Raw genomic sequence first — 14,611 nt, forward strand, 5'->3', positions numbered from 1 at the left:
AGGAACCAATCACCGTATCCGCACGAATACCACACCAAACTAAGCCTCTATACGGCCGTTCCTCAATTAATCGAGGGTTTTCAGGGGCATAGAATCGACAATTTTGATTTCACAATTGAGAAGTTGTCTTGAATGTAAATGTGTGAATGCTTCCAACGTCGTTCTGACAATTCTGTCAAAAGTTATTGGGTTACCCGATGCTTCCATGATGGTGATTTTTATTGCTACTTCTGGAATTCGGGTCCGATACACTGGAAATTTGCTTGGCCATCAACTATCATAGCCTACAAATTGTACTAGTTTTTCGCTCAACGACGGTTTTGTCTTGTCTTCGTCGTCAACTTTTCATTCCGGAACCGGAAGTCAGTTTCGGATAATGTCCAGCAATTTTATATGACACCATAAGACTTTTAATTTGAATATAAAATCGTGTAAAAATCGTTTAAGAAATCTCAGATAAAAGATAGTGAGTTTTATTTTGGAGTACGAAATGGAATGAAAAGTCCCGGGCCTTTCACAGAAAAGACGCGAATAGTTACGAACCGCTTATATTTTTGTTGAGAACAAGCCTTTTGATCAGTTCGGTTTCACATCTCAATCAAGTCAGTCGATAAACCAAAACCGCTTACGTTCAGTCCAGAAGAAATCAAGTACAGTATTGTGTAGTGAACAATAGAACGATCTCGAAATGAGTGAACCAAACGAACAAAAGCTACCGCCGGTACGAAAGAATACAATTATTGTTGACTTCAGACAGTGCAAAATTCGACCTTCGATACGAGAACTTGAAGGTTTGCTTAAGGAGCAAAAGCATCTTGACATTAAACGTGTGCATTTACTTCAATGCAATAAAACAAATAATGTTGTTTATATCCAGTTCTATAAAGAGTTGGGTGCAATTCAATTCGCTAAAGACAATAATAATGTGCACTATGTGGAGCATGAAAATATCAAGTACAACATTCCAGTATATATGGAAGATAGTGCTATAGAAGTGCGTGTGCATGATCTTCCCTCAAGCGCCAATGAGTCTTATATTCGCGCAACTATGTCCCAATACGGAGAGATTCTCTCTATCGAAAAAGAAAAGTGGAAGAATTTTTTCCCCGGTATTCTAAATGGCGTACGTTTGTTACGCATGCGCTTGAGGAGGCCTATACCTTCTTATGTGACATTCGGTCAGGATACAAGAATACCGTGCAAATCACTTGTTACCTATGACAATCAGATGGCCACATGTCAATATTGCCAAAAAGCTGTTCACTACGGTAAGCCATGTGATAAACCAGACAAGGAGACAACTATACCAAAGGACAGCGGTGCTTTCTTTACACCAACCCCAAGCAACCCCAGTACACCTGTGACAGTCACCAACAACAGGGAAGTATCCCCTTCAACGAAACCATCCAACGTAACCCCTATGGAACAAAGTACACCAGCTGCAGTTAACAGCTTACCATCCAACCAACCAGCAACTACAAACAATGTACAACAAGGCGCATCTACAGCAACTAGCAACGAAATCAACAATACCACGGCAATGGATGACGAGACCAACCACGAACAAACTGCCCCTCAATCCTCGCAGGAGGAAAATGGAAGCTCCTTTCCCCCTATAAAAAGGGTGACAACGAGATCCAATACAAAAATTTTTTTATCTAAAACCTCAGCTAAATCGGCCACGTAAAGCTTGTACACAAATAGGCCTGAATAAAATATCTTTTAAATTAAAAAAAAGCCTCTTGATAGCCCTGTACCAAATTTCATGGCAAACTATCCACTCGTGTTTTAATAACATCTGATCGTGTCAGACGAGTTCTAGTTTTCGTCAAGCTATGGAAGAAGACGAGTTTCGCATTCATGCATGAAAGCAACGGTGAAATTGAATGATTGGCGGTACGCATTGATCCACCATCCCCCATATTCTCCAGACCTGGCCCCCAGTGACTATTATCTATTTTCAAACTTGAAAAGGATTCTCCAGACAAATAAATTTTCGTCGAATGCTGAGGTTATTGCAGAAAGGAAAGCCTATTTTAAGGACCTTGACAAATCTTTTTTTTTTTTCAAAGGGCATTAAAATGTTGGAGGACCGATTGGTCGAATGTATAGATGGAAATTAAACTGGAAAATAAAAAAATTCTCACGATAAAGAATAAATCGACTATTTCTTTGTTAGGCCCGGGACTTCTGATTCCATGTAGTTCGGAAGCCAGAGATCGAAGTAGCCGAGCTCTGTTCGAGTGACCAACAACTTGAATGATTTATGAATTGGATTTGAGTTTTAAGCTTAATTTAGAAGTCGGATCCGGACAATATTCAGGAGATTTATATGGGACCATAATACCTTTCATTTGAATCTAAGTGCTACGCAAATGGAGTGAGAACCGTTTGAGAAATTTGGACCACTCTTTCCGGTACTTTCGGAACCGGAAACTAATGACCAGTATAGCCACGGTCCGTTCGATTACCCACCAACAAATAAGGCCTACGAAAGGGAATAGTTTTCTGCACAGTCGCGTAGAGATTTTACATTCTTTGCATCGTCACTTTGAACGATGGTTTGAAATTTTAACATCTATAGTCTTATAATAAACGCATATTTTTAGTTTCTCTTGAAAAAGGCCATCAAAAACGGCCGAAACGTCGGGCAATTTTATAAACAAATCGTTTGCCTATTTCCAATTCAGTGAGAAAGCCGCACTTCTTCCGATAAAACTCCTAATCAGTCGATATACACAAACTTGACATCTCTGAAAAATTAAAGCGAATACTATTTTGAACTTTCGACCACTATTTCCTATGCTTCCGGAACCAGAAACTATACAACCGAAGTGAGGTTACTTGGTCAGTTAATAAAAAGATCTAAAAACAAAACAAATGCATGAACATTTATTAGATATAGAAGCTCTTTACAAGTTATTTTTGTTTTTTTTTTTCATAAATCGACACTTCCATACTACTTTTTTACGAGCTACCCTGTAATATCGGAACCGGAAATCAGATTGGAACGAAATTGAGGAATGTTGTATAAAAATTCTGAGACATTTCATATATATCGGCTCAGCCATCTTTGAGAAAGGGTCATGCTAAAAAAATGTACACATATACATATTTTGCAGATTCTGACTACTATTCCCGGTACTTCAAAGACCGGATTCCTAGTGTACCCGGCATAACCATAGATTACAACAAATGTGACCTAGAAATCGGAACCATTTTGAAATTTTTCACTTTTTGTTTGGATTTTTTTTCACTCACCCGGTAATTCCGGAGCCAGTAGACGGATATGGATAAAAATGAGGAGATTTGAATGGGACTTCAAGACATTTCATTTCAGCATTAATTAGTGAAAATCGGTCACCGCCATCTCTGAGGAAAGTGAGTAAGTAATTCAAAGTTGATTTTTTACACTTAGAACACTTAGTAACTCCGGATTCGGAAGTCGGATCAAGATGAAATTCGGGAATTTTATATGCATCTTTAAGACTTTCTACCTGTATTTACGTTTGCGAGAATCGCTTCGGCCATGTCTGATATAAGCGAGTGCACTAAAATGTTACATTTACAAATATATACACACTAGAGATGGTCGTGTAAGCATTTTTTCAAACCCGAACCCGACCCATACCCGATCGAAAATGAAAAACTTTTACTCGTACCTGACCCGAACCCAAGATTAATTTTTCTTTCAACTACCCGAACTTCAAAAAAATCCGACCAAACTTTTTAACTCGAACCCGAACCCGATAAACATATATTTTTCTGTTCCCGAGCCCGAACAATATCCGTTTGGTTCGGATTCGGATTCTAATACACACACAGACATTTTGTGTATTCGACTAATTAATTTGAATGGTATATGACACTCGATCTTCCGGGTCTCGATTCAAAATGCGGTTTTGACAATGATGAGCAAGGCAGAAACAAAAATTCCGGAGAGATATATCTTTGCTAGAATTTGGTTACGAACTATTGACTCGGTTAGTTGATCAGAATCAACACTCTCTAAATTTGAGTATGATCATTGTAACGATTGAGTTTATACAGGGTGATTTTTTAAGAGCTTGAGAACTTTTTTAAACAATAAAACGCATAAAATTTGCAAAATCTCATCGGTTCTTTATTTTAAACGTTAGATTGGTACATGACATTTACTTTTTGAAGATAATTTCATTTAAATGTTGACCGCGGCTGCGTCTTAGGTGGTCCATTCGGAAAGTCCAATTTTGGGCAACTTTTTCGAGCATTTCGGCCGGAATAGCCCGAATTTCTTCGGAAATGTTGTCTTCCAAAGCTGGAATAGTTACTGGCTTATTTCTGTAGACTTTAGACTTGACGTAGCCCCACAAAAAATAGTCTAAAGGCGTCAAATCGCATGATCTTGGTGGCCAACTTACCGGTCCATTTCTTGAGATGAATTGTTCTCCGAAGTTTTCCCTCAAAATGGCCATAGAATCGCGAGCTGTGTGGCATGTAGCGCCATCTTGTTGAAACCACATGTCAACCAAGTTCAGTTCTTCCATTTTTGGCAACAAAAAGTTTGTTAGCATCGAACGATAGCGATCGCCATTCACTGTAACGTTGCGTCCAACAGCATCTTTGAAAAAATACGGTCCAATGATTCCACCAGCGTACAAACCACACCAAACAGTGCATTTTTCGGGATGCATGGGCAGTTCTTGAACGGCTTCTGGTTGCTCTTCACTCCAAATGCGGCAATTTTGCTTATTTACGTAGCCATTCAACCAGAAATGAGCCTCATCGCTGAACAAAATTTGTCAATAAAAAAGCGGATTTTCTGCCAACTTTTCTAGGGCCCATTCACTGATTTGCAAGCGTTGCTCGTTAGTAAGTCTATTCATGATGAAATGTCAGAGCATACTGAGCAAATAATAATGCATGAAAATCATAACCTCAAAAAATCTGAGCAAATACTAATGCATGAAAATCCTAACCTCAAAAAATCACCTTTTATAAGTATTGACGGCATTCTTAGTCCCAAATCACTATGCAAACGATTTAATTCTTAAATTACCCGCCGTTTCGGCCATTTTTGATGGCCTTTTTCAAGGGAAATTTATTCCATTCGTTTTTGTCGAGTACGTTGATTGCCAACGGTAAGAAGTTCAACTATTTTAAACGGCTTTAATTGCTTCGTGGATATTTGCATCTGGTAGTCGATAACAGTCGCAGATTCTCTGGGTGTATACTTGCTTCACAACGGTCAGTAGAAATTACACTGAAGTTTTCTTTACGCGGGGGATACAAACCGCATGAAAAATTCGCGAAACTTCAGAAATACGCGTAAAAACCGCGCAACTTCGGAAATCAATGTAAAAAACACAAAACAGAAGAATTTTTTTATGCCAAATGTTTTAGGAATGCATGATACGTCGAGGTCTGGTGACATCTAAAAAAATGGTTATGGAAAATAACCGTCTGTGCGACTTAAGGACCGCGTAGTTTCGGAAATCCGCTAAATATCCGGAAATCAAAACTATAAAAAAAATTTCCATCCAAACGTTTTAGAAATGCATGAAATGTCGAAACCTGGTGTAATCTCAAAATAGATTTTTTTGAAAAAAATGAGGGAAAAACTTCATGATAACACCAGATTCGATGTCCTTGCATTTCTCAGACAATAAAAAGAAAACCGGATAACTTTGAAAATTCACGTAACTTTGGAGATCCGCGTAAAAAGTCGCACAAAAAAGACATCAGTGTAGACTAATAATTTAGGGATTTTTTGTGCGGCATAGATACCGGTTTGTGCTAAGTGCAGATGACTATTTTCTTACATTTCGTCTTCGATGCATCAGTGCGTTAGCAGTTAATGATGAGCTGCTGACGCCACCCAACGCTTCAATATAAACTAAAGAAGACTAAATAGACAGCACCCATCCAAGGCAGGTGTTACTTTTTTGCAAAACTTGAACGACCCGCCATTCAGCGTTATGTTGTCGGCAGCTAGCTACCTAGAGATTGTATGGGTAAAATTTCCAGAATATCATAAATGAAGTAAACATAGATTTTCCACTGTACGGAGACACTTGAGCTACGAACTATTTCAATTGACAATGTAACTAACAATTAATAATTTTTGTTCGATAGAAAACATTACTTGCGCCATACACCTCTACCACATCTTCTGATAAAGTAGATTCAGATCTTTTCTTTCCCTCTAATCTTATAGTTCCAATGACAGTTGTTATTAAGGTAATGACAAGTATTGAAGCAAATTTCTTCCACAAGAGAAATTGCATTTATTTGAACATCCTCGTCATGGATCATCACTAAAACCCCCGAACACACTTGCTTGGTGTTCACCAACACTTTCTAAATCATCCTTCAGTTAATCGATTGTGCTTGTTTGCTACGGTCCCTTACCCCTTCAACCTACAAGCTTAGTCCATAATAGCCGTCCGATGTTCTAGTACTAGAGGCGGTTCTACATGCCGCTGTAGTAACTCTCATTAGCATTCTTCCGCGGAAGGTTCACTGCACTATCCGCTCGAAAGCATTGGTACAATGTCAATATTATTTAGTTCGAATAATCGTCAAAAATAACCGTAGTCAATTTCCGACCATATGCAGTCTGCTGTATGTCTCCATCATCTCCTGAAAGATCCGTGTCACAATATTGACAATTTTGCATCCAAAAGAAGGTCAGAGATATCGTATTTTTATAAAATTACAAACTAGTCTTACGGTCGTGAAAAAATCGCAGCCCGATCGAAAACATACAAGAAAACACTACCCCAATTAACGCAAAAGGGTTTAATTTTGTTGTTGTTTTGGGCGTAGGCAATTACCACCTAAAACTAGATCATACGAAAACCTACACAATTATAGACTCAGGGTTACAGTGGGGTCCGCAAACGAAACTTCGTGAGCTTGCATAGCCCTAAACAAATAGACAACACCATACAGCAATCCAAATAACTATCAAGCGTGTAATTACCAGATCATTAATAATGTTTTTAAGGCATTTGTTCATAAAATAAGCAACTACCGCAGTTACACAGTTTAATTGCCTGATCCAGCACAATGTAGTATGATAATTACCGATGCAGTGCAAAAAAAACTAAAAGAACAGCCCTCTCCGAACAAATCACCCGAATCCAGCAAGCGGATGCCGTCTAGATACACGCTAAATTGCTTCGACCATGATTGATGATTTGTTTGGCAGTGTTGTAATTGATTGAACATTTATGTTTGCAACCCCTGCTCAGAGCGTAGTCAATTCAATTATTTAGTTCTGCGTCTCGCTGAATTTCTCCATATTTGCATTTGATTCGTTGCGCGGAACGATTTCACGCTACCTGTCTGCCAACCGGAGAGCACGTGTTTTGGAAGTTTAATCGAGTTAGACTTCGGAGTTTTGAAAATTAGCTTCCATTGATGCATTGGTTGGTGAAATCTCAAGCTAAAATTTCAGCAGCTAGGAAGCTACCAGATCCGAAATGAAAACGCATGAGTTTCCGTCCGACGGACAGACGAGTCCGGACCGAATCGATCACGCGGCACTAAAGAAAAAAAAAATAAAATCGATTTATCAATCTCAGGGTGAATATTTTCGTCCGAACGACTCAACGGACACGGAATAAGAACGAGGACAGCTAAGGAAATGTAAGCCTACCTTCCCCGGTCGAAGGAAACAATTTTTAATCCTTAACAAACAATAACAACTCAGTCTTTCGATGGTACAAGACATAAATAATAATAATAATAAAAAAAACGAAACGTACCTTTTCTCGGACGATTCTAACTTTGTAGCCGACCGGTTCTTGTGTCGACCGTGAATAGGAGCACGTATCGCACATAATTCCCATACCTGTCCAGTCGACTGACGGCACTGTGCACACTTCCTTCTGCGTTTGCTAAAGAGGATTCGGGTATCGGATGCTCATTTTCATAAGCGTTCATATCGTTCCAGGAAGCCCTAATAAATAATTAGCCGAGCATAAGTGGAAGAGATACCTTTATCGGGGGGACACCACCGAGAGAAGCCGAAAAGAAGGTCTTCACCTTGAGCTTCCTTTGCTCCGACTTCGACTGGCCAAATGAAAAGAAACAGCTTATCGTGAGGCGGTGCGGGTTTGATTTGGAGTGGTTTTTGATTTGTTTGCTGCCGTAACAAGGATCGCCAACTCCGTTAAACTGAACAGAAGAATCTTCGGTGGAGGCGACAACTACATTTCAATTTACTGAAATACTGAATATGCAGAGACACCCCATCTCACGGTGCAGCACAACCACCATTACCGGGTTTCAGTACCGTAAGGATGACCCGACAGGTACAAAAACCCATCTCAGACGCACACCCACACGCACGGCTACTTTGCTTAGGTAATGAAATGCATTTTTCCTATTCACCTTAGCAACCGTAGGCTTCAGCTCGAAAATATTATCATTATCGAGAAATGGCACGAACTGCTGTTTCCGATATATATATTTTTTTTATTGTTCCACTACAATGTACGGAACTATGCAGTGATGAATGTTATCACCCGTGTTTGGTATACGAACACAGAACAGAACCGTGCCGGGGAATGGGGGCAGTAATGCATCGTGAAGGATTTCCGGATGCTACAAGACAGGTATTAGTCATTGAGAGATACCGATTGCGAAATGCATTAGACAGGTGAGGGACGTGGAGTGCTCAAGAACTGTTATCCGATAACAATTTCCCGAATTATTTGTTATATGCATAAAATACAATCTATATTTAAAAAAAATACTTTTTTCGGACACGAATGAATTATGTGATTAGAAACGATTCCACACGAAGGAGTTTTTTTCTTACTCAAAAGCGAACAATAACACTTACCTCGTTTTTGCATGAAAAGAAAGAGATCATCGAGGAACTCTTTCCTTTTGGGGTCATCATTGATTTCGTATAGCTGAAAATAGACATGGAAAAAATAAACGGTTAGAATTCAGCAAAGCAATGAAAAAGAAATTATCAATAAAGTACATTTACATGTATATTAACCCTATTTACGGGTATTTAGTAAGATATTAATCCTTAAATGCGCAATGCTGTTTTAGAAAAACATACCGGGAACGTCTCAAACTTTGTATTTGCGCGTTTTACGAAAAGGTGATTTTTATTATTATTATTTTTTGTCGTGAATACGACTTACTTTACTATGGGGTGCCTTTTCAAAATTTACCCTCTGAAAGAGTGATAAGTTTTTGATCGTGAATATCTCTTGTTGTATTTAACGTGAATTTTTGCTACACGCCATCGGAAATATGATCACAATTTTATGACAAAATTATCAGTTGTGTGACATAATCTCAAATAGTTCAAAATTAAACTTTTCTGAAATGTTTGGTATAAACGAGTATTAGAGAGGATAATTCATAAGGCGCCTTTGCCTGTCTCGTATTTTGAATGCTCATAGCTCAGTGATCTGTGAAAGGATTTATATAATCTAACTACCAATAGAATCGAAATTTTTTAACTTAAACGTGTATAGCAAAAGTATTGAAATATTTCAATAGTACACTATTGAAAAACCTATCTCATTTGACCCATGTCAACACCAGCCAATCAGAACGCGTTCTGAAGAAGAGAACAAAATATCTGCTGCTGTACAACTTTAAATAAATTATGCAAATCCGAAATGAAATAATCGACATTAAAATTTTGTAAGCGGCTACTTTTATAGCCGTTAGGACCGCCCATTAGTGAAAAAGCTACAAACGAAATCACGTAAAAAGAAAGCTCTTAACAAAAATTGGATCAGTTTGGATTCTATCGCCACTGCGAGCAGATGTATTTTGTGTCGTTTGCAAAGCTAGTTTCGTCTCCGACAAGAGCGATTACGTCACAGCTGCCAGTCATTTGCATTGATGAAAAAACAACGGTGGAGAGCATTACACAAAATCAGCCGTTCTAATGGCTCAAAAGTTTTCTAAAGAACTATTAGGATTTGTTGTTTGCAAATCGAAGGTAAATATCCTCAGTTTAGTGTGAAATTCACAGTAATCGAGATCAAGTGAAGCCTTCTTTGTTTTTGCGAAAAATATTCCAGAGTTTAATGTCGTAGAGAATTACGCAATTTGACTCTTCTGAATGCTAGAAACGAATCCCTATAGCATATTGATAGTTTCGTTCAATAAATTAGGCCTATTGTATCATTGATCAACCTAGCGAATTAATGTTTTCTTTATTGGAAGATTATAATCGGTTGTAAACGCTACACCTACACCAACCATATCAGTATCGCACCCACGTACAACAGTTCAGCCTGGAATTAGATGACGGAAGTCAGTGACATCCATCGGAATTCGAATTCAACTCATCACTCTTCATCACAAACGCTATCAGAAAAGGTTCTTTTCAGAGCCACCATTATCTATATATATAAAAATGCAGAGATCATTCTTTGTCAGTCGGTGTTGAACAGTCGTTCGCACCGCACGCGTATAGCTCTTGGCTCCTGAAATTTTTTTTTTCTGGCTACCTAGAGTTTCATTGATTCAAGGCTTCAGTCTTTTTCAAGGCTACCTGAATCACTAACTAAGTGACTAAGTGATACAAAGAGTGATATTAGAGTGACTAAGTGATACAAAGAGTGATATTAGAGTGACTAAGAAATTAATCAGCCTTTTTTAAGGCTAGCTAGGAGTCTAATCGAAGACTAATTTAGCCTAGTTAATTTAATTTAAAATTTCATTAATTTCAAAAATGCCTGCGTCCAACCGGAAAGGCAACAAGCCTAAGGCTAAAAATAATTCAATACGGAATAAATCACAATCCGTTATTCAACATTTTTCTAATAACATTCACGATCTTATAGAATCTGAATGTAAAAATAAAAGACAACGGACGGATTTCCCTTCCGCTGATCCTATGCCGTCTAACAATATTTACGAGATTCTTCCTGAATCCGATTGTAGCGACATAGAAGAAAATTCTTCAAAAATTCCCAAAATGGACGCTTGTCGTTCTGGGAAGAAACATCAATCTATGCCACCAGTGACGGTGATGATTTCCGACTTCAAAGCATTCCGTACTGAGCTTTCTACTTTTCTCCCGGAAGTAAAAGTCTCATTTCAAATCGGACGAAGAGGAGAATGTCGAGTCTTGGTGGATGGATTGGAAGATTACGAACGTCTTATTCGATATTTGTCCGAAAAACTTCATAAATTTTATTCATATGATATAAAATCAGACAGACCCTTCAAGGCTGTCTTGAAAGGATTATCAAATGATCAAAGTATTGATGAAATTAAAAATGAACTAAAAGAATTGCTTGGTTTTGCCCCTTCCCAAGTAATACTTATGAAAAAAAGAGCGAATGGTACTTCTAAACCACGCTCTGGAATTTCCCATGAACTTTACCTAATACACTTCAATCGAAGTGATGTAAACAATTTGAAAACTTTAGAAAAAGTACGTTTCATTTCCCACATTAAAATTCATTGGGAACATTATAAACGGCATAATCGTATTGCAAACTTAACGCAATGTCGTCGTTGCCAAGGCTTCGGTCATGGAACCAAAAATTGTCATATGGATATACGGTGTTTGAATTGTGGTAAATCGCATTCGAAAGACGCTTGTCCAATGAATGAAACCACTGATAAATTTTCATGTTCAAATTGCAATGGAAATCATAAATCCAATTATTTGAAATGTCCTGTCAGGGAAAAAATTTTAAACGCTCGTTCGCTTAGACAACAAGTCAAATCAACGACCTTAAATTTACAGAACATACCTGAAAATTCTTCTAAGGCACCTGCCAATTCGTCTTCTAACGAAAACAATTTATTGACAGGTAGATCGACCTCGTCATCATCTTCTTCTAATTTCACTTATGCTGGTATATTAGGTAGAAATCTATCTCCTATTTCTTCTAATGTAAATAATCAAAACACAGGACCGCCTTGCAGTTCTTCTTCTAACGAAAACAATTTATTAATAGGTAGACCGGCCAAATCATCTTCTTCTAATGGCAGTCTACCTACAAATATTCCTTCAATGCCATTCGCTTCTTTAAATGAAGTCGATTTAGGCGATATAACTGAAAATAAAATGATCTACCTACAAGATCAACTTTTTCAAATGATCATCCAAATGAATTCGACTTCATCACTTTTTGAAGCATTTCAAATCGGATGGAAATTTGCAAATAATATTATAATGAATTTAAAATTTAACAGTGATGTTAAATAATTATTTGAATATTTTAAATTGGAATGCTCGATCTTTGAAATCGAGTGAAGATGAATTTTATAATTTTCTCAAAGTTCACAAAATTCATATTGCCATTGTGACAGAAACTTTTCTTAAACCAAATGTAAAATTGAAAAGTAATCCACATTATGTGGTTCATCGATTTGACAGGTTTACTGGAATTGGTGGTGGAGTTGCCATTTTTGTCCAACGGCAAATTAAACATCGAATTTTACCTTCTTTCAATACTAAAGTTATTGAAAGCTTGGGAATCGAAGTTGAAACCATTCATGGAATTTATTTCATCGTTGGAGCATATTTGCCATTCCAATGCACCGGCGAACAATTAAATTTCTTTAAAGGCGATTTGCAAAAACTTACAAGATATCGATCGAAATTTTTCGTAATAGGGGACTTAAATGCTAAGCATGTCCAGTGGAATTGTAGACAAAATAACAGTAATGGTAAAATACTTCATAATCAACTCTCAGCTGGTTACTTTACAGTTCTTCATCCCAGTAATCCTACTTGTTTCTCTTCCGTGAAAAACCCGTCTACAATTGATCTGGTTCTAACAGATCAAAGTCACATTTGTAGTGAACCGATTACTCATGCTGATTTTGACTCAGATCATCTTCCTGTAACATTCAGACTTTCCAACGAAGCTATAATTAATCCAATTAGTTCTATTTTCAACTATCATAGAGCAAATTGGTTGGATTACAGATCTCACATTGAAAATCATGTGGATCATGAAACTATTTTAGAAAATTCTGCGGATATCGACACAGCAATTGATAATTTGAATCATTATATTATCGAAGCTAGAAATCTTTCAGTTCCCAAAGCTCAAACTAAATTAAATTCTCCTATCATCGATGACAATCTTCAACTGCTCATTCGGTTGAAGAATGTTCGTCGACGACAATATCAACGTTCTCGTGATCCTGCTATGAAAAACATAGTTAAGGATTTACAAAAAGAAATTAAACATAGATTTACTCTTTTGCGAAATGAAAATTTCGCTAAAGAAGTTGAACAAATTAAACCATATTCTAAACCTTTCTGGAAACTTTCTAAGGTTCTTAAGAAACCTCAGAAACCTATTCCTGCTCTCAAGGAAGGAAATCAAATACTTCTTACAAATGGCGAAAAAGCTCAAAAACTTGCTCAGCAGTTCGAGAGTGTCCACAATTTTAATTTGAACGTTGTGAGTCCTATTGAAAATGAAGTCTCACTGAAATATGATCATATTTCAACTCAAGTGTTATCACACGATGACATTATTGAGACGAATTTTGATGAAATTAAATCAATTATTAGAAAACTTAAAAACATGAAGGCTCCTGGTAATGATGGAATTTTTAATATTCTTATTAAAAATCTTCCCGATGTTGCCTTGAGACTCCTGGTTAAAATTTTCAACAAGTGTTTTTCATTAGCTTACTTCCCAAAAAGATGGAAAAACGCTAAAGTAATTCCTATCCTAAAACCTGATAAAAACCCAGCAGAAACATCAAGTTATCGCCCAATTAGCTTACTTTCTTCTATCAGTAAACTTTTTGAAAAAATTATCTTGTTAAGAATGATGACTCATATAAATGAGAATTCAATTTTTTTACCAGAGCAGTTTGGATTTCGTCATGAACATTCAACTACTCATCAACTTGTCAGAGTAACGAACATGATAAAAGCAAATAAATCTTCTGGGTTATCCACTGGAGTTGCTCTTCTAGACATAGAAAAAGCATTCGACAGTGTTTGGCACAAAGGTTTAATAGCAAAAATGTCTGATTTCCAGTTTCCTATTTATTTGATCAAAATGATTCAAAATTATTTAACTGATCGTACTCTTCAGGTTAGCTATCAGAATTGTAAATCTGAATTGCTACCCGTACGAGCCGGTGTTCCGCAGGGTTCGAGTGTAGCTCCAATCTTGTATAATATTTTCACTTCTGATCTTCCAAATCTACCCGTTGGTTGTCAGAAATCGCTATTCTGTGACGACACAAGTCTGTTAGCCACAGGTAGAAATCTAAGAGTGATCTGCAGTCGCCTACAAAGAAGTTTAAATATTTTCAGTGATTATCTGTCAAAATGGAAAATTAAACCAAATGCAGCAAAAACGCAATTAATTATCTTTCCTCACAAGCCAAGAGCTTCTTTTCTTAAACCAAACAATAATCACATTCTCAAATTGAATGGCTTGGAATTGACATGGTCTGATCAAGCTAAATACTTAGGTTTAACGTATGACAAAAAACTCACTTTCAAGGATCACATTGAAGGAATCCAGGCAAAGTGTAATAAATATATTAAATGTTTATATCCTCTTATAAACAGAAATTCTAAGCTCTGTCTAAAAAACAAATTGTTAATTTATAAACAAATTTTCAGACCAGCCATGCTTTATGCGGT

The 14,611-nt window shown here is 37.2% G+C and overlaps 1 protein-coding gene across 5 annotated transcripts in view; it reads right to left on the minus strand.

Annotated features, from left to right (window-relative positions):
- Positions 1-14,611, minus strand: part of LOC131434713 (protein dead ringer) — a 290,153-nt gene that overhangs the window by 66,604 nt on the left and 208,938 nt on the right. For all 5 annotated transcript variants that reach the window (XM_058601750.1, XM_058601749.1, XM_058601745.1 and 2 more), the window contains exon 5: positions 8,834-8,906. In XM_058601750.1, the coding sequence (XP_058457733.1) occupies positions 8,834-8,906 (73 nt within the window). The remainder of the gene's footprint in view (positions 1-8,833; positions 8,907-14,611) is intronic.

This window comes from Malaya genurostris, chromosome 3, assembly GCF_030247185.1.
Source record: "Malaya genurostris strain Urasoe2022 chromosome 3, Malgen_1.1, whole genome shotgun sequence".
NCBI lineage: Eukaryota > Metazoa > Arthropoda > Insecta > Diptera > Culicidae > Malaya > Malaya genurostris.